This window comes from Patagioenas fasciata, chromosome 13 (assembly GCF_037038585.1).
Source record: "Patagioenas fasciata isolate bPatFas1 chromosome 13, bPatFas1.hap1, whole genome shotgun sequence".
Lineage (NCBI taxonomy): Eukaryota > Metazoa > Chordata > Aves > Columbiformes > Columbidae > Patagioenas > Patagioenas fasciata.
Genome location: NC_092532.1, coordinates 14,706,075 through 14,722,390, shown reverse-complemented (window position 1 = coordinate 14,722,390; position 16,316 = coordinate 14,706,075). Strand labels below are relative to the sequence as shown.

At 41.6% G+C, this 16,316-nt stretch overlaps 1 protein-coding gene across 1 annotated transcript in view; it reads right to left on the bottom strand.

The window, feature by feature from the left end:
• Positions 1 to 135: 135 nt before the first annotated feature.
• GLG1 (golgi glycoprotein 1) overlaps positions 136 to 16,316 on the bottom strand; it is a 78,880-nt gene continuing 62,699 nt past the window's right edge. Inside the window, exons 14-26 of the mRNA XM_065848570.2 lie at positions 15,551 to 15,613; positions 14,765 to 14,878; positions 14,287 to 14,375; positions 13,290 to 13,407; positions 12,212 to 12,304; positions 11,517 to 11,654; positions 10,056 to 10,179; positions 9,572 to 9,714; positions 9,241 to 9,342; positions 8,473 to 8,580; positions 7,770 to 7,890; positions 5,769 to 5,875; positions 136 to 5,307 (exon numbers count right to left, since the gene is read on the bottom strand). Coding sequence (XP_065704642.1) covers positions 5,140 to 5,307; positions 5,769 to 5,875; positions 7,770 to 7,890; positions 8,473 to 8,580; positions 9,241 to 9,342; positions 9,572 to 9,714; positions 10,056 to 10,179; positions 11,517 to 11,654; positions 12,212 to 12,304; positions 13,290 to 13,407; positions 14,287 to 14,375; positions 14,765 to 14,878; positions 15,551 to 15,613 — 1,488 coding nt within the window. The 3' untranslated portion in view covers positions 136 to 5,139. The remainder of the gene's footprint in view (positions 5,308 to 5,768; positions 5,876 to 7,769; positions 7,891 to 8,472; positions 8,581 to 9,240; positions 9,343 to 9,571; positions 9,715 to 10,055; positions 10,180 to 11,516; positions 11,655 to 12,211; positions 12,305 to 13,289; positions 13,408 to 14,286; positions 14,376 to 14,764; positions 14,879 to 15,550; positions 15,614 to 16,316) is intronic.

Below are 16,316 nucleotides of genomic sequence, written 5' to 3'. Positions count from 1 at the left end.
CTCTGCGTGCTGCGTCACCCGCCCGCCGGCCAATGCCCCACGGTCGGGGGGCGTGGCCGTACGTAACCCCGCCCCTCTCCCCGCCCCCCCAGAGGGAAGGCGCGCGACCAGCCCTAAGAAATAAACTACAACAAGTAAAAACCTGCAGACTCTTTTTATTAAATTCTCCCATTTCATCTGTACAGAAAGAAAAAAAAAAATGCACATTATGTTCAGAATCTCAGTAACATCTCAAAATTACACAGCATGGACATGTAAAAAAAAACCAAACGAACCAAAACGAGGAGCGGCCAGGATTTATACACAGAAAGGGAAAACAATTTACAAAAAAAGTCTCCTTAATGTCACATTTAAAAATAATAATAATAATTAAAAAAAAGAGACTAATTTCAAACAGCTTCTGCTGTACAACAGGAACCCGCTGGGTGTTTGTACACTGGGGAGCTGCAGTGCCACCCCGGAGGATGGCGGGTGTGCTGGGGAACCCCCCCCCCGAAAATCCCAGCTCTAGGTTCCCTGCTACGTTTCCCAGCCCAACACCAACATCAGTCACAGCCTCTGATCACCCTCACATGGCACAAGTGTCTGTGGGTGACAGTCCCACCTCTCCCAGCTCAGCACTTCCAAGGTCAGAGCTACACAACAGCTGTTCAGTAAATACCAGGGGTCAGTGGGGTTTCAGGGTGCAGCAATCCACCCAGGAAGAGATCTCTTGCTTTTGGTCAACTATGGAATGAAATTCAGGCGTTGTGAAGGAGAAAATGGCAATCTGCCTTTGGCCAGTGAGCGGCAATGTGTGACTACTCCTCCCTGTCCCACACAGGCAGCATTTCGAAAGTCGATAATGGTACAAAATTCCACCAGTACCGGCCAAACAGCGGCACCACTTGAATTCTCTCATGTACACGGGTAATTTGGGTCCCCTCTAACCACAGCTCAGCAGTGGAAGTGAGTTGGCTTCCACTGGTTTGGCCTCCGAGCAGGGAGACGGCGCAAAGATCAGTACCTGGGAGCTGCCTTGAAGGTTTTGAACCCCATAATTAAGGATGTACTTTAATACAAACCGACACTGCAGCTGTTTGAGTCCACAGAGCTGTATCTCAAAAAGGGACAGAAGTGCTGGGTGAAATGTTCCGGTTTCATACCACACTCATGCACACACACACACAACTCAAAACTACCTTTTTTAAGCAAAACTGATAATGTAAAAACTACTACAATCTTCTTCCAACTAAATAATAGAAGTTGTGTTTTAACAGAAGTCACCATCCAACTTGAACACAATTCCTCCACAACATTACAGGATCCAGGTGATCCCTCTCTGGCTTATCACATTTCTTCCCTCTGTGCCCACCCACAGTTACTTCGTGTTCTTATAGACATTCACCTCTCTCCATTATTTTTCACACAATATGCTCATTGCGGATTCTTTCCAAACAAGACAGATTCTATTTGCACGGATTTTTAACTGTCCAATTATGGATGAAATGCTTCAATTTTGTTACAGAATTATCTGAATTTCACCAGGGCTTTTCCAGCCCTCTGCAGTGACACAGACACATGGGTACTCAGCTCGCTGGACAGTACCTGAAGTGCCAGGAATTTTGTTCCTACCCAGATGAGTTACTCCAGCAACCTTAACGGCAGAGACGAGGCAGGAGAATCCCAAGCTGAAACTCAGCAAAAGGTCTTGATTAGACCCAGTAGGTAAACAATAAATAAGCTTATTAAGGTCAACAAGAATGAACACTAACAGACTAGCAGGAGTGAAGTCACGAGGTGCACGTCATACACAGTCCCCCTTACCTATATCATCTAAACACGTACCATCATTTAGGAAACAACTTGTTAACCCTTGCAGCAGCAGGATCACTGTGCCAAGAATATGCTCCTCAAGAGAAGGTTTTGTGATGACATGGAGAAAAAAAAAAAACCCCAACACCTCCCGAATCGCCTTCTGTGGAAGGCAGCCTTCTCCAGTGAGAGGGAAGGGTCACGAAGAGGAAGGAGTACCCCAGGTTTTGCCACACCAACACGCTTCTCTTGGCTGATGGCAGCTATTTCTAGTACTCTCGATTAGATTAAAGTAGTTAAACAGGTCTCCTCGAGTCCAAAGCAGCATCAGTGTTTCTTACAACCATTTCTTCCTTTCCTTGCAACGGAAAATGGTTACCTGCAGGCCAGGGTTGTGTTTGCAACAGCACAAGCAGGTTATTTTTGGATGAGTACTTGTGTGGGCTTTCTGTGCTTTTTCTGCGCTAAGTATTTGTGAAAAGGAAGAGGATGTCTCAAGACTGGGACTGGTAGATTTCTAATCAAGAAAAAGGCAAATCTGGCCATTAGCAGTGGCAGGAGGCCTCATTTTAAATTGAGAACATCACACTCAACTATAAAACATCCTGAACTCTTTGCCAGTGTAATACCTTTAACAGGTGGGTTTGTGCCATTACAGTGACAACATCCAAAGGAATCATGTAGAAATGAATCATGTTTTTGCTTCAGATGGCCTCCAGACACATACCTGTAACACCATCCCAGAGCATGTGCACTGAAACAGAGTTATCAGGTGAGCATGCCAACAGAGTCAGAAACTCCACCGATCAGACTCCTAACGCAGCGCTCCAGGCACCCTTATCTTAACCTCCTCCAAATTTAAAAGCAAAAAAAACAGAAAGCCTTAAATCTGAAAGCAAAGAAAGTCATCTTCAGAGCGCAACGGGGTTTACATTCAGGACTATGGCTACAAACCTACAATTTTCACTGCGGTATCTTTTGGAATTTAGTGGAAGATGCTATTTCTAGACAATAAACCATCTAATTAGGCTTTTCAAGCTAATCAGGCTACAAAACGCCTTTTCAAAAAGTCACAACAGTTTAAAAAAGCCCTCTAATAGCGATTTAATTATGCCTGATAGACATTTTGAGAAGTAGGACTTGTGCCAAACAAGCGAGGCTGCACAGACCGCGCTTCCCTCGCCGGCCGCTCTGTGAACACACCACAGTAATTTCAGCACTCTATCAAGTGAAACAATACACACTTATAATTGCCAAGTTAACATTTGTGGCGTTACACACCTGTGCTACCTCAAGAGACACGATCAACTGTTTCTCTTCTTTCTGCTTGACATTGACAGAGGGCCAGTTAAGCTCCATTAGCACCAGGGAAGAGGGGTGAGAAAAGAATTCAGGCTTAATTTCTGTTCTAACTAATCACTTAACTGGAATCCTGCCATGCACTAATTCCCCACTGAACCTTCATTGCTCAGATGTTCTCTACTGCTTGCCTTGTGTTCATAATACTTTGATATAAAACCAGAAGTGTCTGTGAAAGACTCATTGGTGTAGCAAGTCTAAAACTGTATAAGTTTGCTGCCTATCCTCAGAGTGGGATGAAGCTATGTTTGCACAAAGCTTCAGCTGCAATAAAAGCTCACAGTATTTTGTATATGCCATTCTGTACAAGCAGCATCATCAGAATCAGCTGGTCCACACTCCAAAGTGTCTCAAAACCACCTCCATTGTTCTAGAGAACAACGCAGAGAACTGGAAGTGTCAGGTCTTACCTAGCAGCGCACTGAGTGAGAAAAAGTTACGGTTTAAGCATCAAGTTGCACACTTTCAGGCACATTATTTTTACTGCAGCAAACGCAGATGAGCACATCTAGAAAAACAATAAAATATATTCTACTGTACACGTGGACTCTCATGTAGTCACTTCTGGATTTCACCAGCACACTCGACCTCTCCTCATGTTTCAGGTGATGGTAAGAAGAGGCCACAACTGCTGGTGCAGCTTTTCTAAAATAACTTCTTCAGGTTCTTCAGTATAAGTAGAAGGTTTTGGAATTGTAATTATATATAGTTTAAGTACACACACTGATGGTAATAACGTGAAAGCTACTTGCCTCAAAGATCCAAATGTTTCTGCCTTTCACACAACACTATAATCCTTCCATCCATTCCTGTTTGTCCTTCTGGACCAGCAACTGTGTCCTACATCCCAGCCAATACCAGTTGCTATCTGTATCAGCTGTAGTTGTGAAATTAAAAACACTCTTCAGCGCTACTATTCAAACCATTAAGACCCAGACAGACCAGTTACAAACCACTGCACTAGCCCACAGGTAACCATTGTACAGACAAAGCATTGAGTGTTCAGTTGCTTTCTGCATCACTGACAAAGCAACGTATTGCCAGTGTGTCAATACCATCTGCAGATAGTTAATTTGGAAGAGTAATAGCTTAGCAGCAGCAACGAAAAATAAAAGGAGTGTTAGAATTATACTGCATCATCCCTAATAAAAAAGTTGACCAAGTAACTGATCATGGCACTTAGTGCCCCGACAGCAGCGCTGTGCACTACTGACAGGCTCCATGTGCCTCGCGTCTACACCGTGTCTTCAATCTACTGAAATACAAGTTGTACAGCTCACATGAGTATTTGATCCTGGTCAGTATTTTATTCTATCTTGCGAGTGGCAGAGGAAGAAAGGGAGGACACCTTTTCAGCCAAAAAAATCCACAGCAACAAAAGCAGGATATTCACTAGAAGATGACACCAGTGACTGGTGTCTTTAGGTTGTCCAAGACTATGCTCTGAAGATGCTTTACATAAGATCAGCAAGATGTCCAAAACAAGGCCAACTGTGGTGTAAGATGCAATTTACCCTTTAATTTCCTGCCTCAATTTCACCCAGCCACAGAGGATGACAAGATTTCAGCATGAACCATTACCTAAATCATGTAGTCGGTATGCAGATATATGTCTTTCTTTAAAAATTTACTTAAAAACTGCTTGAGCTGCAGGTTATATCAGTCTGATTTGGAGAGTGAAGGCAGTTCCAACAGTACAATAGAGACTTGTCTACAGGCAGGTAAACGAGAGTCTGCTAACAAAGGGGTAACAAAAGCTGCTGGCTGGGCTGTCAATGTTGCACACAAACTTTCATAGGATGAAGATGCTGTGGATGAGATCCAGGATGGGAAAACTGAGCCAACACCTGCTGCTGTTCTAATTTTTTTTTTTTTTTTTTTCTCTTTTTATTCTCCTCTCACAAGAGGGGGTGGGTAGACTATACAGAGGAGGGCTGTACAAAACTGGGCACTGGGCAGGCATTTCTTCAGCAGGCAATCCAGGCTCTACCTGTCCTTGAGCTCTCTTGTCACCCGCTTGGTGATGCGTCCACACATCAGGCCAATGAGGAAGAGTACACAGATGCCGACCGTGATCACAGACAGTATGTAATTCTTTGATGGAGAGGTCATAACTTGCATGGCAAGGTCAGAAAAGCCTTCTGCTGGGGCAACCTGGAAGACAGAAGGGAATAACTGAGCCAAGCAATGCTTTCCATGCGACTCTCAGCCTTAGCATTCATCAGGTTTAGTCTCTGGTACCGCTATTGCCTCCTGTCATCATCGGACTTAGCCTGAACCACAAACAAGCAGGACTGCAACAATTCATTCAAGGGAACTGCTGCTCAGGAGACAGTGTCATAACACAAGTTCTGCTGACCCCGTTTCACTGCCCCAGACCAAGCCTTGTGTGCACAAAAGACATTTTGATTCTGCGCTGTTGAAGATGCATCCCAGACACTGAGAGAGTAAGAGAGACAAGTTCAAAAAAGGAGACCAAATTTCAGTTTTTCTGGAGCAAACCTGACATGCTAAACTTCATTCAAAGACAAGAACTTCATTACAACTGAAGTTTTTCATAAATAGCTCGCAACAAAGATCCAACACAAAAAAGAGGAAATCCTTTAAATATTCACCTTTGCGGCATAGCTCCACATTTCAATACGATCATTAAGGCGTTTCTTGCATTCAGGCTGCAACCTCACACGCTTATCTTCCAGAGCTTCCATTAAGCATGACATTTCTGTAAGACACAGAAAATGGTGTTACAAAATGGAAACGGTGGCTTCGACAACACGCTACAGAAAGGCTGCTGGAAAGGAACACCTCAGTTCTCATAAAGGCTGATGGTCCCGTGGCTTTCTGAACAGACTAGCCAGCCTGACAGACTATACGCAAAGCCATGTTGTACCCTTGAAGCTAGCAGTTTCACCAAGATTCATTATTACTATTGAATTTTGAGGCACAAGGAATTTTGACTTCCAAAAACAAATTACAGTACATATCCAAGATGTGTACCCATCATGTGATTTACATAAGATTTTATAAAAATCTTACAAGTTTGCACTTTCAATGGGCTATACTCTAAATTCTGTGCCACTATCCTTTAGAGAAAAGATCAAATTCAGCTCAGGAAAACAGAGTTTTATCTCCTTAGCCTTGTTAACAGTTTCTTTTGATCAACAAAATGTTTGGGAAGGTATTAAACTTCCTGAGTTTTTGCACAGTCCTGTGCAAAGGAAATGGGATCACAATGTTCTGGGTGCCTACAGAGTAGTAGCTTGGTTAACTCATAAGCTCTTTTATATGCTTGTATGAGACACCGACATAAAATTTTGTATTTTATGGTTACACCACCTTACTTGAATAATCCTTAATTAGATGATTTTTGCTTTGCAGTGAAGAGTTTCGTTCACAGCAAACAGGCTGCAAATTTTCCACACTTTTAAAATACAATTGTCAGTTCAAACACTCTGAGTCAGATCCCTCAGCTACAGACTTCTGCACACCCTCCAGTGCAAACACATCAGAACACACATCAGAAGCACTATGCCAAAACAGGAATAAATAAAGGATACCCAGAATTTCAGAAAGGCATTCAGTAACCAGCATGAAAGATAATGATCAGGAAAAGACTTGGCTGCTATTTTTAATGCCATGTAAACTCAGAAAGATGGGAAAGTTCAGAACCTTTTTTTCCACTAGCTTTCCTTAAACAGCCATACAGACGATCCAGTTAGCTAACGTAATTGTAACAAAGTGCAAGAGCTTAACCTCAAACAGGAATATAATGGGTTAGGAAATACTTATGATGTTTCAAGCGTTCTGAACCTGCTGAACTCAGTCTTACAGGACTTGGAACAGTTGATGAAGTCTCAGAGCCTTTAGCTGTTAAGTGAACTTAGAGAATGTAGTAAAGATTACCTACCTCTGTAATGTCTGAAAAGAAAAAAATGGTACGTTTAAGTAGAGAAGAAAAAAATAAGATCAAAGGACTTCAGTTTAATTTTACCTGTCAAAAACACTGAAACAAGTCAACTATGGATAAAGACTGACATAAAGAAAGAAGGACCAAGGGGATTAACTAAGAATGAATCTTGTAAAACCAAGCTGATTCACTTCTGTAAGAGAAGCAGCTTCTTTTCAGGGAAGCTTTTGATGCAGTCTGGTGTAACACTATCATAAGCAAGCCTGGGAGCTGTATCTTGTGTGAAGCTGACAAGAGGGTGGGAAATAAACCTTGCAGAAAAATGAGTCCATGTACTTCGGTCCATGTGTATTAAGAGCTCATTTTCAATGGGATTTAACTGAGAAGGGACTTTATAGAAGGGTTATGGATCTGGTATCACATGCCACTGTGAGTAATCATATGAATGATGGAATACTAAATATACTCATTAGATTTGCAGATAAGGCTGCACAGATATCAGGATTGAAGAACTGGTCCCACCTCTGACACAAGGAAGGACTTCTTGATAGCCATCTTCTAGTGGCATCTACCACCTCTGCAGCCATTGCACTTCATTACCCATGGAGAACTGGTGGAAAGAGCTGGTACTTAGGATAAGCTGCATTCTCTTGCCAGCATTAAGGCCCTCAGAACTGAGAGGTTATACAAGTAAAGTACAAGCACTTACGGCGTCCTCTCCCTGGTGGAATGGCAGCACAGTGGTGTTTGATGTCCAGGGCACAGGCTGTGTGAAGCACTGGGTCAACAAATATATCTGCTTTGCTTTCCTTCAGCATGTTGAGCACTTCCTGGGGAGCGGGAAATGACAAAACTCATACTGCTCAATGTTTCTGAAAGGTGCATAATTTTTTTAAAATCCAAGATCATGAGAAAAAACAACACTGTCCCCGAATGAGGCTCTGAATGCTGGTTTAGGCTGGAGAAAATGTCCTGGCTTTTAAGGGTTACCACAGTTACATTCATTAAAATACCCACATTAATCTAAAACACAAAGTCAATATGCCAGGGTTACTTCAGTTAGAACTGAAATAAGGTGCCACAGCCACAGGGCATACAGCCCTTGGCCGCGCCCAGCACTCGGGAAGCAATAGAGACAGCAACAGAAAACAGATCAGCAACAAGAATCTTTGGCAACCATAATCAAGAAAGGATCCAAGCCTGGGATTGCAAAGGAGGCACTGTCGGCACAATTTTCACTGGCAAATTGAAATTGAATTGAATCGCTGCAGGCCAGAACTGAGATGTGTACGGAAATTTATAGAGCTCCGGCTTCATACTAGTTAGAACACGGTTTGGGCTGTGACCTGGAAAAATCAGACTTCTCCAGGGATGAGGTGCCTTTTAGAGCACATTCAATTTATTTCCTTTACCTTCTTGCACATTTCAGTTTTTATTTTCAGCAGATTCACTTTCAGACATTCTTCCACCTGCCCAGTCTGCTCCTGAGCTGCTGCTTCTTCTGCACACAAGTTGGAAATCTATTTTGAAAAAGGTATTTTAACAGAAGTCACTCAGAACAATCATTCTGTCTTTTAGCACATTTATATCTCAAATACGTTAGTTCATCACAAGGCATAGCTAGAGAACACATGACGAGATACTTCACCTCCAGAATCCCCAGAGCCAAATGCAGTCTGGCTCATGCAATACGCAAACCCTTTGAAACCCAACAGCAAGAAGTCAATATTGATGCACTGAGGAGGAAGGCAGGGGGGAAAACCTGAATAGAAATAATGATAACATATGAAATAAGCAATATTTGGGGCACGGCTGATTCGGTAATCAGAAATGAAAGCTCAACAATTGACTGTGTTCCAGTTAAGGCTGACAAGACCAGAGAATTAACGCAGATTTTTTCTTTTTTTTTTACCAACAGGAAAGCAGTATTTTTCCATAGTCACAAGTACTGATGAGATCCCACATGAAAAAACTATCTTCATACTAGCACTGGACAGAAAACTGCAATTCTTGCACGTTGGGCAAAAGTCACAAGCAGAGAACCTGACTAGTTACAAGCTGTTCAAAGGGTTTTTTTGTTTGTTTTAATTATCAGGATAGTTCAACTTTTAAGAAACAAAAATTTTTTCATGAAGGGAGTTTTCATCCTGAAAAAGCAGCTGTGGAGCTACTTCTCCTACCTCTTCAGAACAATGCATCTGAAGTTGGGGATCCAGCCGATAATCAAGAGCCGATTCCTGGATTATCACTCGAATTTGGTCCTCACAGTCTGAAGAGAGACGCTATTAAGCGGAGAAAGTCATTAAACCAACTCAACGACCTCTATTTTCATAAATCAATCACCTTGCATTTTAATATCTATATATTTTGTAATACTTGTATAGGAGCATAAAACCTCAATTATGTGCAGCCTGTTGCATGCACTGAACAACCACAGGCCCCAGTTTGATCTGCCATTCACTGAGCGTTGCTCGGCCCAGTTTCTCATTTGCACGCTCCAGTTCCACTCACCTGGTCTGCATATTTCAACTTCAGGCATGAGATGACTTGTCCTTCCAACTCTGTATCATCCTTGGCTCTATTCAGGATATTTTGGCAGAATTTCGGTATGTCTGCTTTGCAGGCCTTCCTGAGCACTGGATTTAAGCGGTAATCTAACCGGGAAAGACGACAAAACTTCATTGAAGTACACATCTCTTCAGATTACAGAACACAACACTTCAATAGAGATTTGATAGAAATTCCCTGGATTACACTGTACCACCAATAAATTTAAAATAAAATTCTGTTGTGAAAAAATACTAACTTGAAGTACGAACTTCAGGAATAAAGTGGATCCAATAACACACACTGACCCTCAAGAACTTGACTGAATAACGTCAATGTGTGTGCTGACAACCAGGAAGGAGAATAAAACAAAACAAATATTCTTTCAGCCGTGCAGACCACTCAACAGCTTAGGCAGGAAAATGAAGTTTCTTTCAGAAGACGATACCTGTGTTCTGGGTAATCTGGCGCTTGGTAATCATTTGCTTGCATTTAGGATCCATCACTTCACTGTTCTTGTTTTGTTTCAAACACTGCAACATATTTTTTGAGTCTGCTTCTGGACAAAACCGCTACAAAAAAAAAAAAAAAAAAAAAAACACAACCAAACACACAACAAGTTTCATCAACAGGTACTTCAAAAAAAGTGCAATTATATTCACGGAAGAGAATAACCACCTGCCCAAGTCAGAGGTATAAACACACACACTCACCAGTCACAACACTTCCTATTAAAAAGGAACAGCGCTACTCTCTAAATTGACTACAGGCACAAAAATCTCTGCTCAGAGTGAGCACAAAGCTGTACGGCCTTGACTGGCTTCTAGGCTCCATTTTACGTTGGCAGCATCAAAATCAATTTGCCTTTATTTTCTATTCCTAAATTACAGCACCATTTGCAGGAAATAACCACCAAATTAGGTCTCATACTACTTTCACTGTTTTTCTTTTAGAAACTAAAAAGGGAATCTTAAGTCTACACACACACAGCCGTTCTGCATAAATGCTGGCTGGACAAAGCGACAGGTAAGGACTTCATTAGTAACACTCAGGACCAAGTAAGACCATATATGATGAGAAAGCAGAGAACAGCTCACTGATGCCAACTTGCCCATTCCCACCCTGAATTAGACAGTCAAAAGTGAACCGTCTTACCCAAAATTCAGATCAAAGTACTCATTTCTTTTGTTAGAAACTAATTCCGTGGGTGTAAGATAAGGCTGTTGCATTTTCTAGTCCTCACCATTCTGGTGAGACTACAGGTCTTTTTGTAAAATCTTGAGTTTGTACTGAGGAGCAATAAATTCTCAAGATGTTCTGCTTCAGCCACAATACAGAGCCAGGGAACTGCATCCCGACCACATATATCAGCACTTCAGGGTTTGCGATTCTGGCTGCTGCACAAGAGTGTCTCATATTAACATCCACTGCTGCTTTTCACATGGTACCACTTTAAGGCGGCATTTCTAATTTTAAGATTTGGCCTGCTTTATCAGTTTGATGAAAGCCTCTGTGCACCAGGTCAGCAGTGAACTGAAGATGTTACGCCTCACTGCTATCGTAACTTCTTCACCTTTGCCAAAAGCCAATCCAAATCCAGATCCAAACCAACTGGATGAAAACTGTTAGAAGCCTGAGCACAGACTTCCTCCTCAATTCTGCTGGCAGTTGGGAAGAAAGTCATTAGTGCACAGGCTTTCACCAGATATTTGAAGGAAGCAAATTTGAAGAGAAGAGCCCTGAAGAAACCTCAGCCTGACTCAGAGTTAAGAAACTGATTATTTTGCAAAAAAGCAATCATACTTGTAAAACAACACAGCAGTCTTGCATACAAGCCCTTATAAGAAGCTCAAAACCGACAGCCCTTGTATCCCAGCTTTGCCCTTCTCAATCAGCGCACTACCATTACCTTGATCATCTGCTTGCAGACTCTCATGAGTGTGTAGTCCAGTTCTGGATCCATCATCTCTGTCTCTTGCAGTTTAAACACCTTCTGGTGGCATCGGGTACTCAACTGCTTCTTGATTTCTTTTAGGCATTCAATAATCTACAACACAGTATTACAACCACAACAGACACACTGATACGATTCTGCCATACACTGCTCAAAACGCAGAGCTATGTGTTCCCCTAATGGCTGTCTTCACCCGATTTATGCAGGTAAGTTCCCAATGCCTCGATATCATCAGAAGTCATTATCAATGTTTACTTCCAGGACTTGTGTTAAGCTCATCTTTTCTCACAAAGATTTAATGGGATGAAGAGGGCCACCTGGACTTACTCCAAAACCCCAAACCTCATCTTGCAGCCATGATGCCTAAATCTTTAACATTTGCAGTAACCAGCTACTAATAGCTTATAACTAGCATTAACTGAGGAACGAAGTGCTCACAGCATTGTATCCACCTGATATTAATGTCCAGGAACCAGCAGGAGAAAGAAAAAAAAATATATAAAGAAGAATGCCCCAAAATATTAACAAAATATTTCAGTGGTATCAAAATGAAAATCTAACACTGCCCTCACAGGGACAAAAGTATTCTTCAAAAGTTTTCTGAAATGAAAGTACAAATTAAATCGTAAATTATTAATAAAATTCATTACCTGAGCATTGCCATAGGGCACGTTTTGGCAGTAATTCTTTATGTCACTTTTACAAGCCTCATACAGTTCTGGTTCAAGTCTGATGTCCTCAGTCTGCAGGATAAATTACAGTATGAACTTTTAAGTAGGACTCTAAGGACTATTTTACCTAGAGTCAATCTATTAGCTAGAGCCCTCTACTCACAACAAGCAAACAACTCCCACAACAGGTGTGTCAGTTTCTTTGAATAGAAGAGTCTAAGGTGTGAAAAGTGGTGTTAGTGGGAAATGAACTTTGCAAACCCATACAGCAGCTTTTGACACTGAAAGAGTGTTTAAATTGAACTTTAGAGCTGGCAAATTGTTGCCACTCCTAAACAGGCATGGACAAATGTTCAAGACAACCAAAATATTTTCCTGTGAAAGCTGAAGGACACATTAATAACCACTCATCTCTTGAGTGATCTGGAGGACGTGAATGAAGTTTCCTGCTTTTTGTGATGCCCAGTGTTTGGAATCTTCCATACAAAGGCAAGAGTGCTGCATCTTCTGACATGGGCCTACTTAAGGTGAAGCTTTAAAACTCAAACAATTATCTACTGGACAAAGACCTCAGGAGTTTATTGCTGGAAGCGCTGCAGCAGGAAGCTGAGAGGCAGCCTTGTCTACCAGAACAAACACTACTTTTATTTATCCGCTGAGCAACTTAGAGCAGCTGGAGTCGAGTTGCTTCATCTGTGCTTGTTTCCTCAGGCTGTAAAATGAAGCTTTTATTCTCTCCTAGAGGACTTTAAGGACACCAGCATGTGTAACACATTGCTATCTAACAGTAAACATAATCACTGCTAGCTGAAATTCCAATGACCATTTCACTTGCCTTGGCCTTCATGAGACTATTATTTAACACATTAAAGTAGACAACCATGTCTTTCACCATGAAGGGTAACCCAGCCTCATGTTGTAAGAAGAGTGCAAAAATAAATTAGATACATCTTACAAACGAGCTTCCTTTTATTTTACAGGGCAGACAAACCAGGAAGCTTTCAGTCAAGGACCTCGCTAGAAGATCAGGCAGATCAAGAGTTTCATGCATGATTACCATCTCTAGCTCCTCAACACGCAGCTGCTTGCGGCACTTCAGAGAGACCCTGTGCTCCTTGGCATCCTGCAAAGTATCATTGCGCACAGTTGTGCTCAGACAGATCACTACATCCACCCTGCAGGCAAGAAAACAGCTTTTTACTCATATACCCTTCACTTAGACCAGCCAAGATTGGTGTTGGATCATCACATCTGAGAAAATGAGCCCAAGGATCCAAAGACAACACAAAGTCCTTCTGCCTCTGTGTTTACTTGTAGCCTGGGTACAGCTCTATGCAGAGAAATTGGATCATGAAACCTAAATCTGATGCTATCTCATTGGAGTCTAGATTATAAGACAGAAGATATCCAAAATCCTACCACACCCCTGCCCAGCAAGACCTCTGCTCTTAAGTTATGTGAGCACTTCAGAAAAGCTTTACTTAATCTCAAAGATAGACGAAGGTCAATACCTACACAGCATTGCGAACAATCCTTTCGCATTATGGCAAGGACATTTATATCATAAAATGTGAATGGTCTTGCAATCCACAAACAGGATTGGCCTTGTGTGTAATTTACCCTTATGTCATTGCAGTATGATATTAAAAAACCCCTTATCCTGAAATGAACAAACCACCTAAAACAAGTGGCGTATTTTCCCTTCCCAGATCAGCAACTGGAACAACTGTAGCCTGCATCTTAGAAGATGGTGAATCTAGCAGGGACATAAAACACTCTGGGACATACAGTCCACTAATTGTCGTCATTAGCTATTTTTGGAGCAAGAAAAATAAAGAGGACAGGCATGTATGCAAGAGTAAAGCAGAAGTAATTTTAAAGAGGCATGCAATGCCTCTACCGTAAGCACCTGCAGAATGCAGTATCTACAGGAAAACACACAAAACAATTGGCCTTTAAAGGAATTCCAGCATTTTCTGTCCTATCATGAAATATCGTTTAACTTTATGACATGTTTATAAAATCAGATTGCTGTTTGCTCAGGTGCTACATACTTTTTTTTGATGTTGGGGCAAAGTTTCAGCACATCCTCCTTGCAAGCCATTTTAAACTTGTATGAGAACCTAAAATCTTTCATTTGAACCTGCAAGAAAGAAATGAGAAAAGCAACTTCGGTTACTCGGAGGAAAAAAAAAAGTGCTGCCCAAAAGAACAATTGTTGAATTGTACAATCAGCAGATGCTTTTGTCCACAACTTATTAATGAAGATACAAGGGGGACACTTCACTGCTGAAGAAGCTGGGACCCTATCTACCACATGCAGGGAAGGAAGGAGGGACTGAAAATAAATAATCTCCAGAAGTGACCATTTATGACCAGGCGTGTAAGTACAACTGTCTGAATTCATAAGAGCACTTTAAATACAGGGGGAAATCAATCTCAAAGGAGGGGTTTCATTATTAGCTAATTCCTGTCAACACCCTCAATGAATGGAACAGGCTTCCACGGATAGCAGACAAAAGCACTGCTTACCAGCTGGAAATGAGTAACTCCGATTGCACATTTTTCATTCATTTCCTTCTGGTGTTTGTTCTGTATTAGACACTCCATTAGATCCCCAGAATCAATCTGGTTGTCTGCAACCTCCTGCAAAACAGACGAAAGGCTTAAAAATGAGCTACTCTTACAAGTCATGATTTTTATATGCCTTTAGCCCATGGTGACCAGAAATAATGTTATTTGCAGTCCCACTCTCTATTGTGAGCTTTAACTGACCACCCGAGAGTTGTGCCACACAAGTATGTACAGATATAGTTTGGGAAAGAATAATGTCAGGCACATACACGCTTTGGACTCAGGAGAACACACCACAGAGACTCAATGCTTATCTGAAGTATTACAGTGAGATGCCTTCATTGCTATTTAACTACTCAACCCTAGAGCAATCAAAGAAGTTATTCCAGCAATGCCAAGCAGCTGCACAGTGGAGCGGCTGGACACACCGCTTGCTGGGCAGGGTAAGGAAAGAGTTTAGTTTTTAACTCACTGTAAAGAGTAACTTTTCCAATTACAGGGCAATATTCATCTCTAAACCTCTAGCTTTTGCGCTAGGTCTCTGACAGCAGCAGAAATACTAAACTGACCTAAGAACTCTTGTTTCGGGGTGTTTTTTTTAAATTAAAGACTTTTGTAACTGCTTACCTCTGATTCTACCTTTCAAGTGCAGAAAGAACATCAAGAACTAATATTAAAAACCTCTAACCTTTCCCACACAGTGGTTTTTCCCCAGAGATATTCAAGCTGTTACTGAGTACTCACATGACAGAATGTCTGGATAATGGGCTCACATGCTCTCATCAGCAAGGCTTCGATTTGAATGTCCTGCAGAAAACATGCAATATTTCATTTTCACAGTGAATGGACAAGAAAAAAGGCTCTGAAAAAAACAACCTGTGATAACAAGTTAAATTCAAGCCAGTTTACAGGCTCTCGAAAGATGCAATCCAGACAGCTTTACCCTTCAGTTCTGGAAATCGTAGGGTTCACTCCAGCTAACAACACAGCAAATGCAATACAAGCCTTGCAGCTTAAGGGAAGAGCCTGATCTCCACAGAAACTTATTACTTGGATAATTCAGCCAATCTCCTTCAAATTGGATGCTATAGCACTAAAAATCACCTTACACCTAGGCGTGAGCTGAAGACTTATGTAGTTCTGAACAAAACATTCTGTAATCACTGGAAGAAAGTTTTCTTGAGGGCACAACATACATTTTAAGGGATATGGGGAACAATCTGGGGCAAGACAGTCAAACATGCAACTTCGTAGAACAAGTAAAGCTGCTGACCTCACTGAAAACTTCTAATGATGCCCCTGGCAGTTATTTCTGGCAACACTTTTGGGTTAGAGTAGGGAGGTTGCAATATGGTTCTCAAAACTACTTGCAAACGAGACCAAAAAATAAAGTCCCATAATATATCTTGACTTGCACTAAAGCTAACTGGGTTACCTGTGCAAGAACTCTCAGCTTCAGTACCATATCCACTTTTTTAAGCAGGAGAAATGTCATCACCAGCTTAAAATC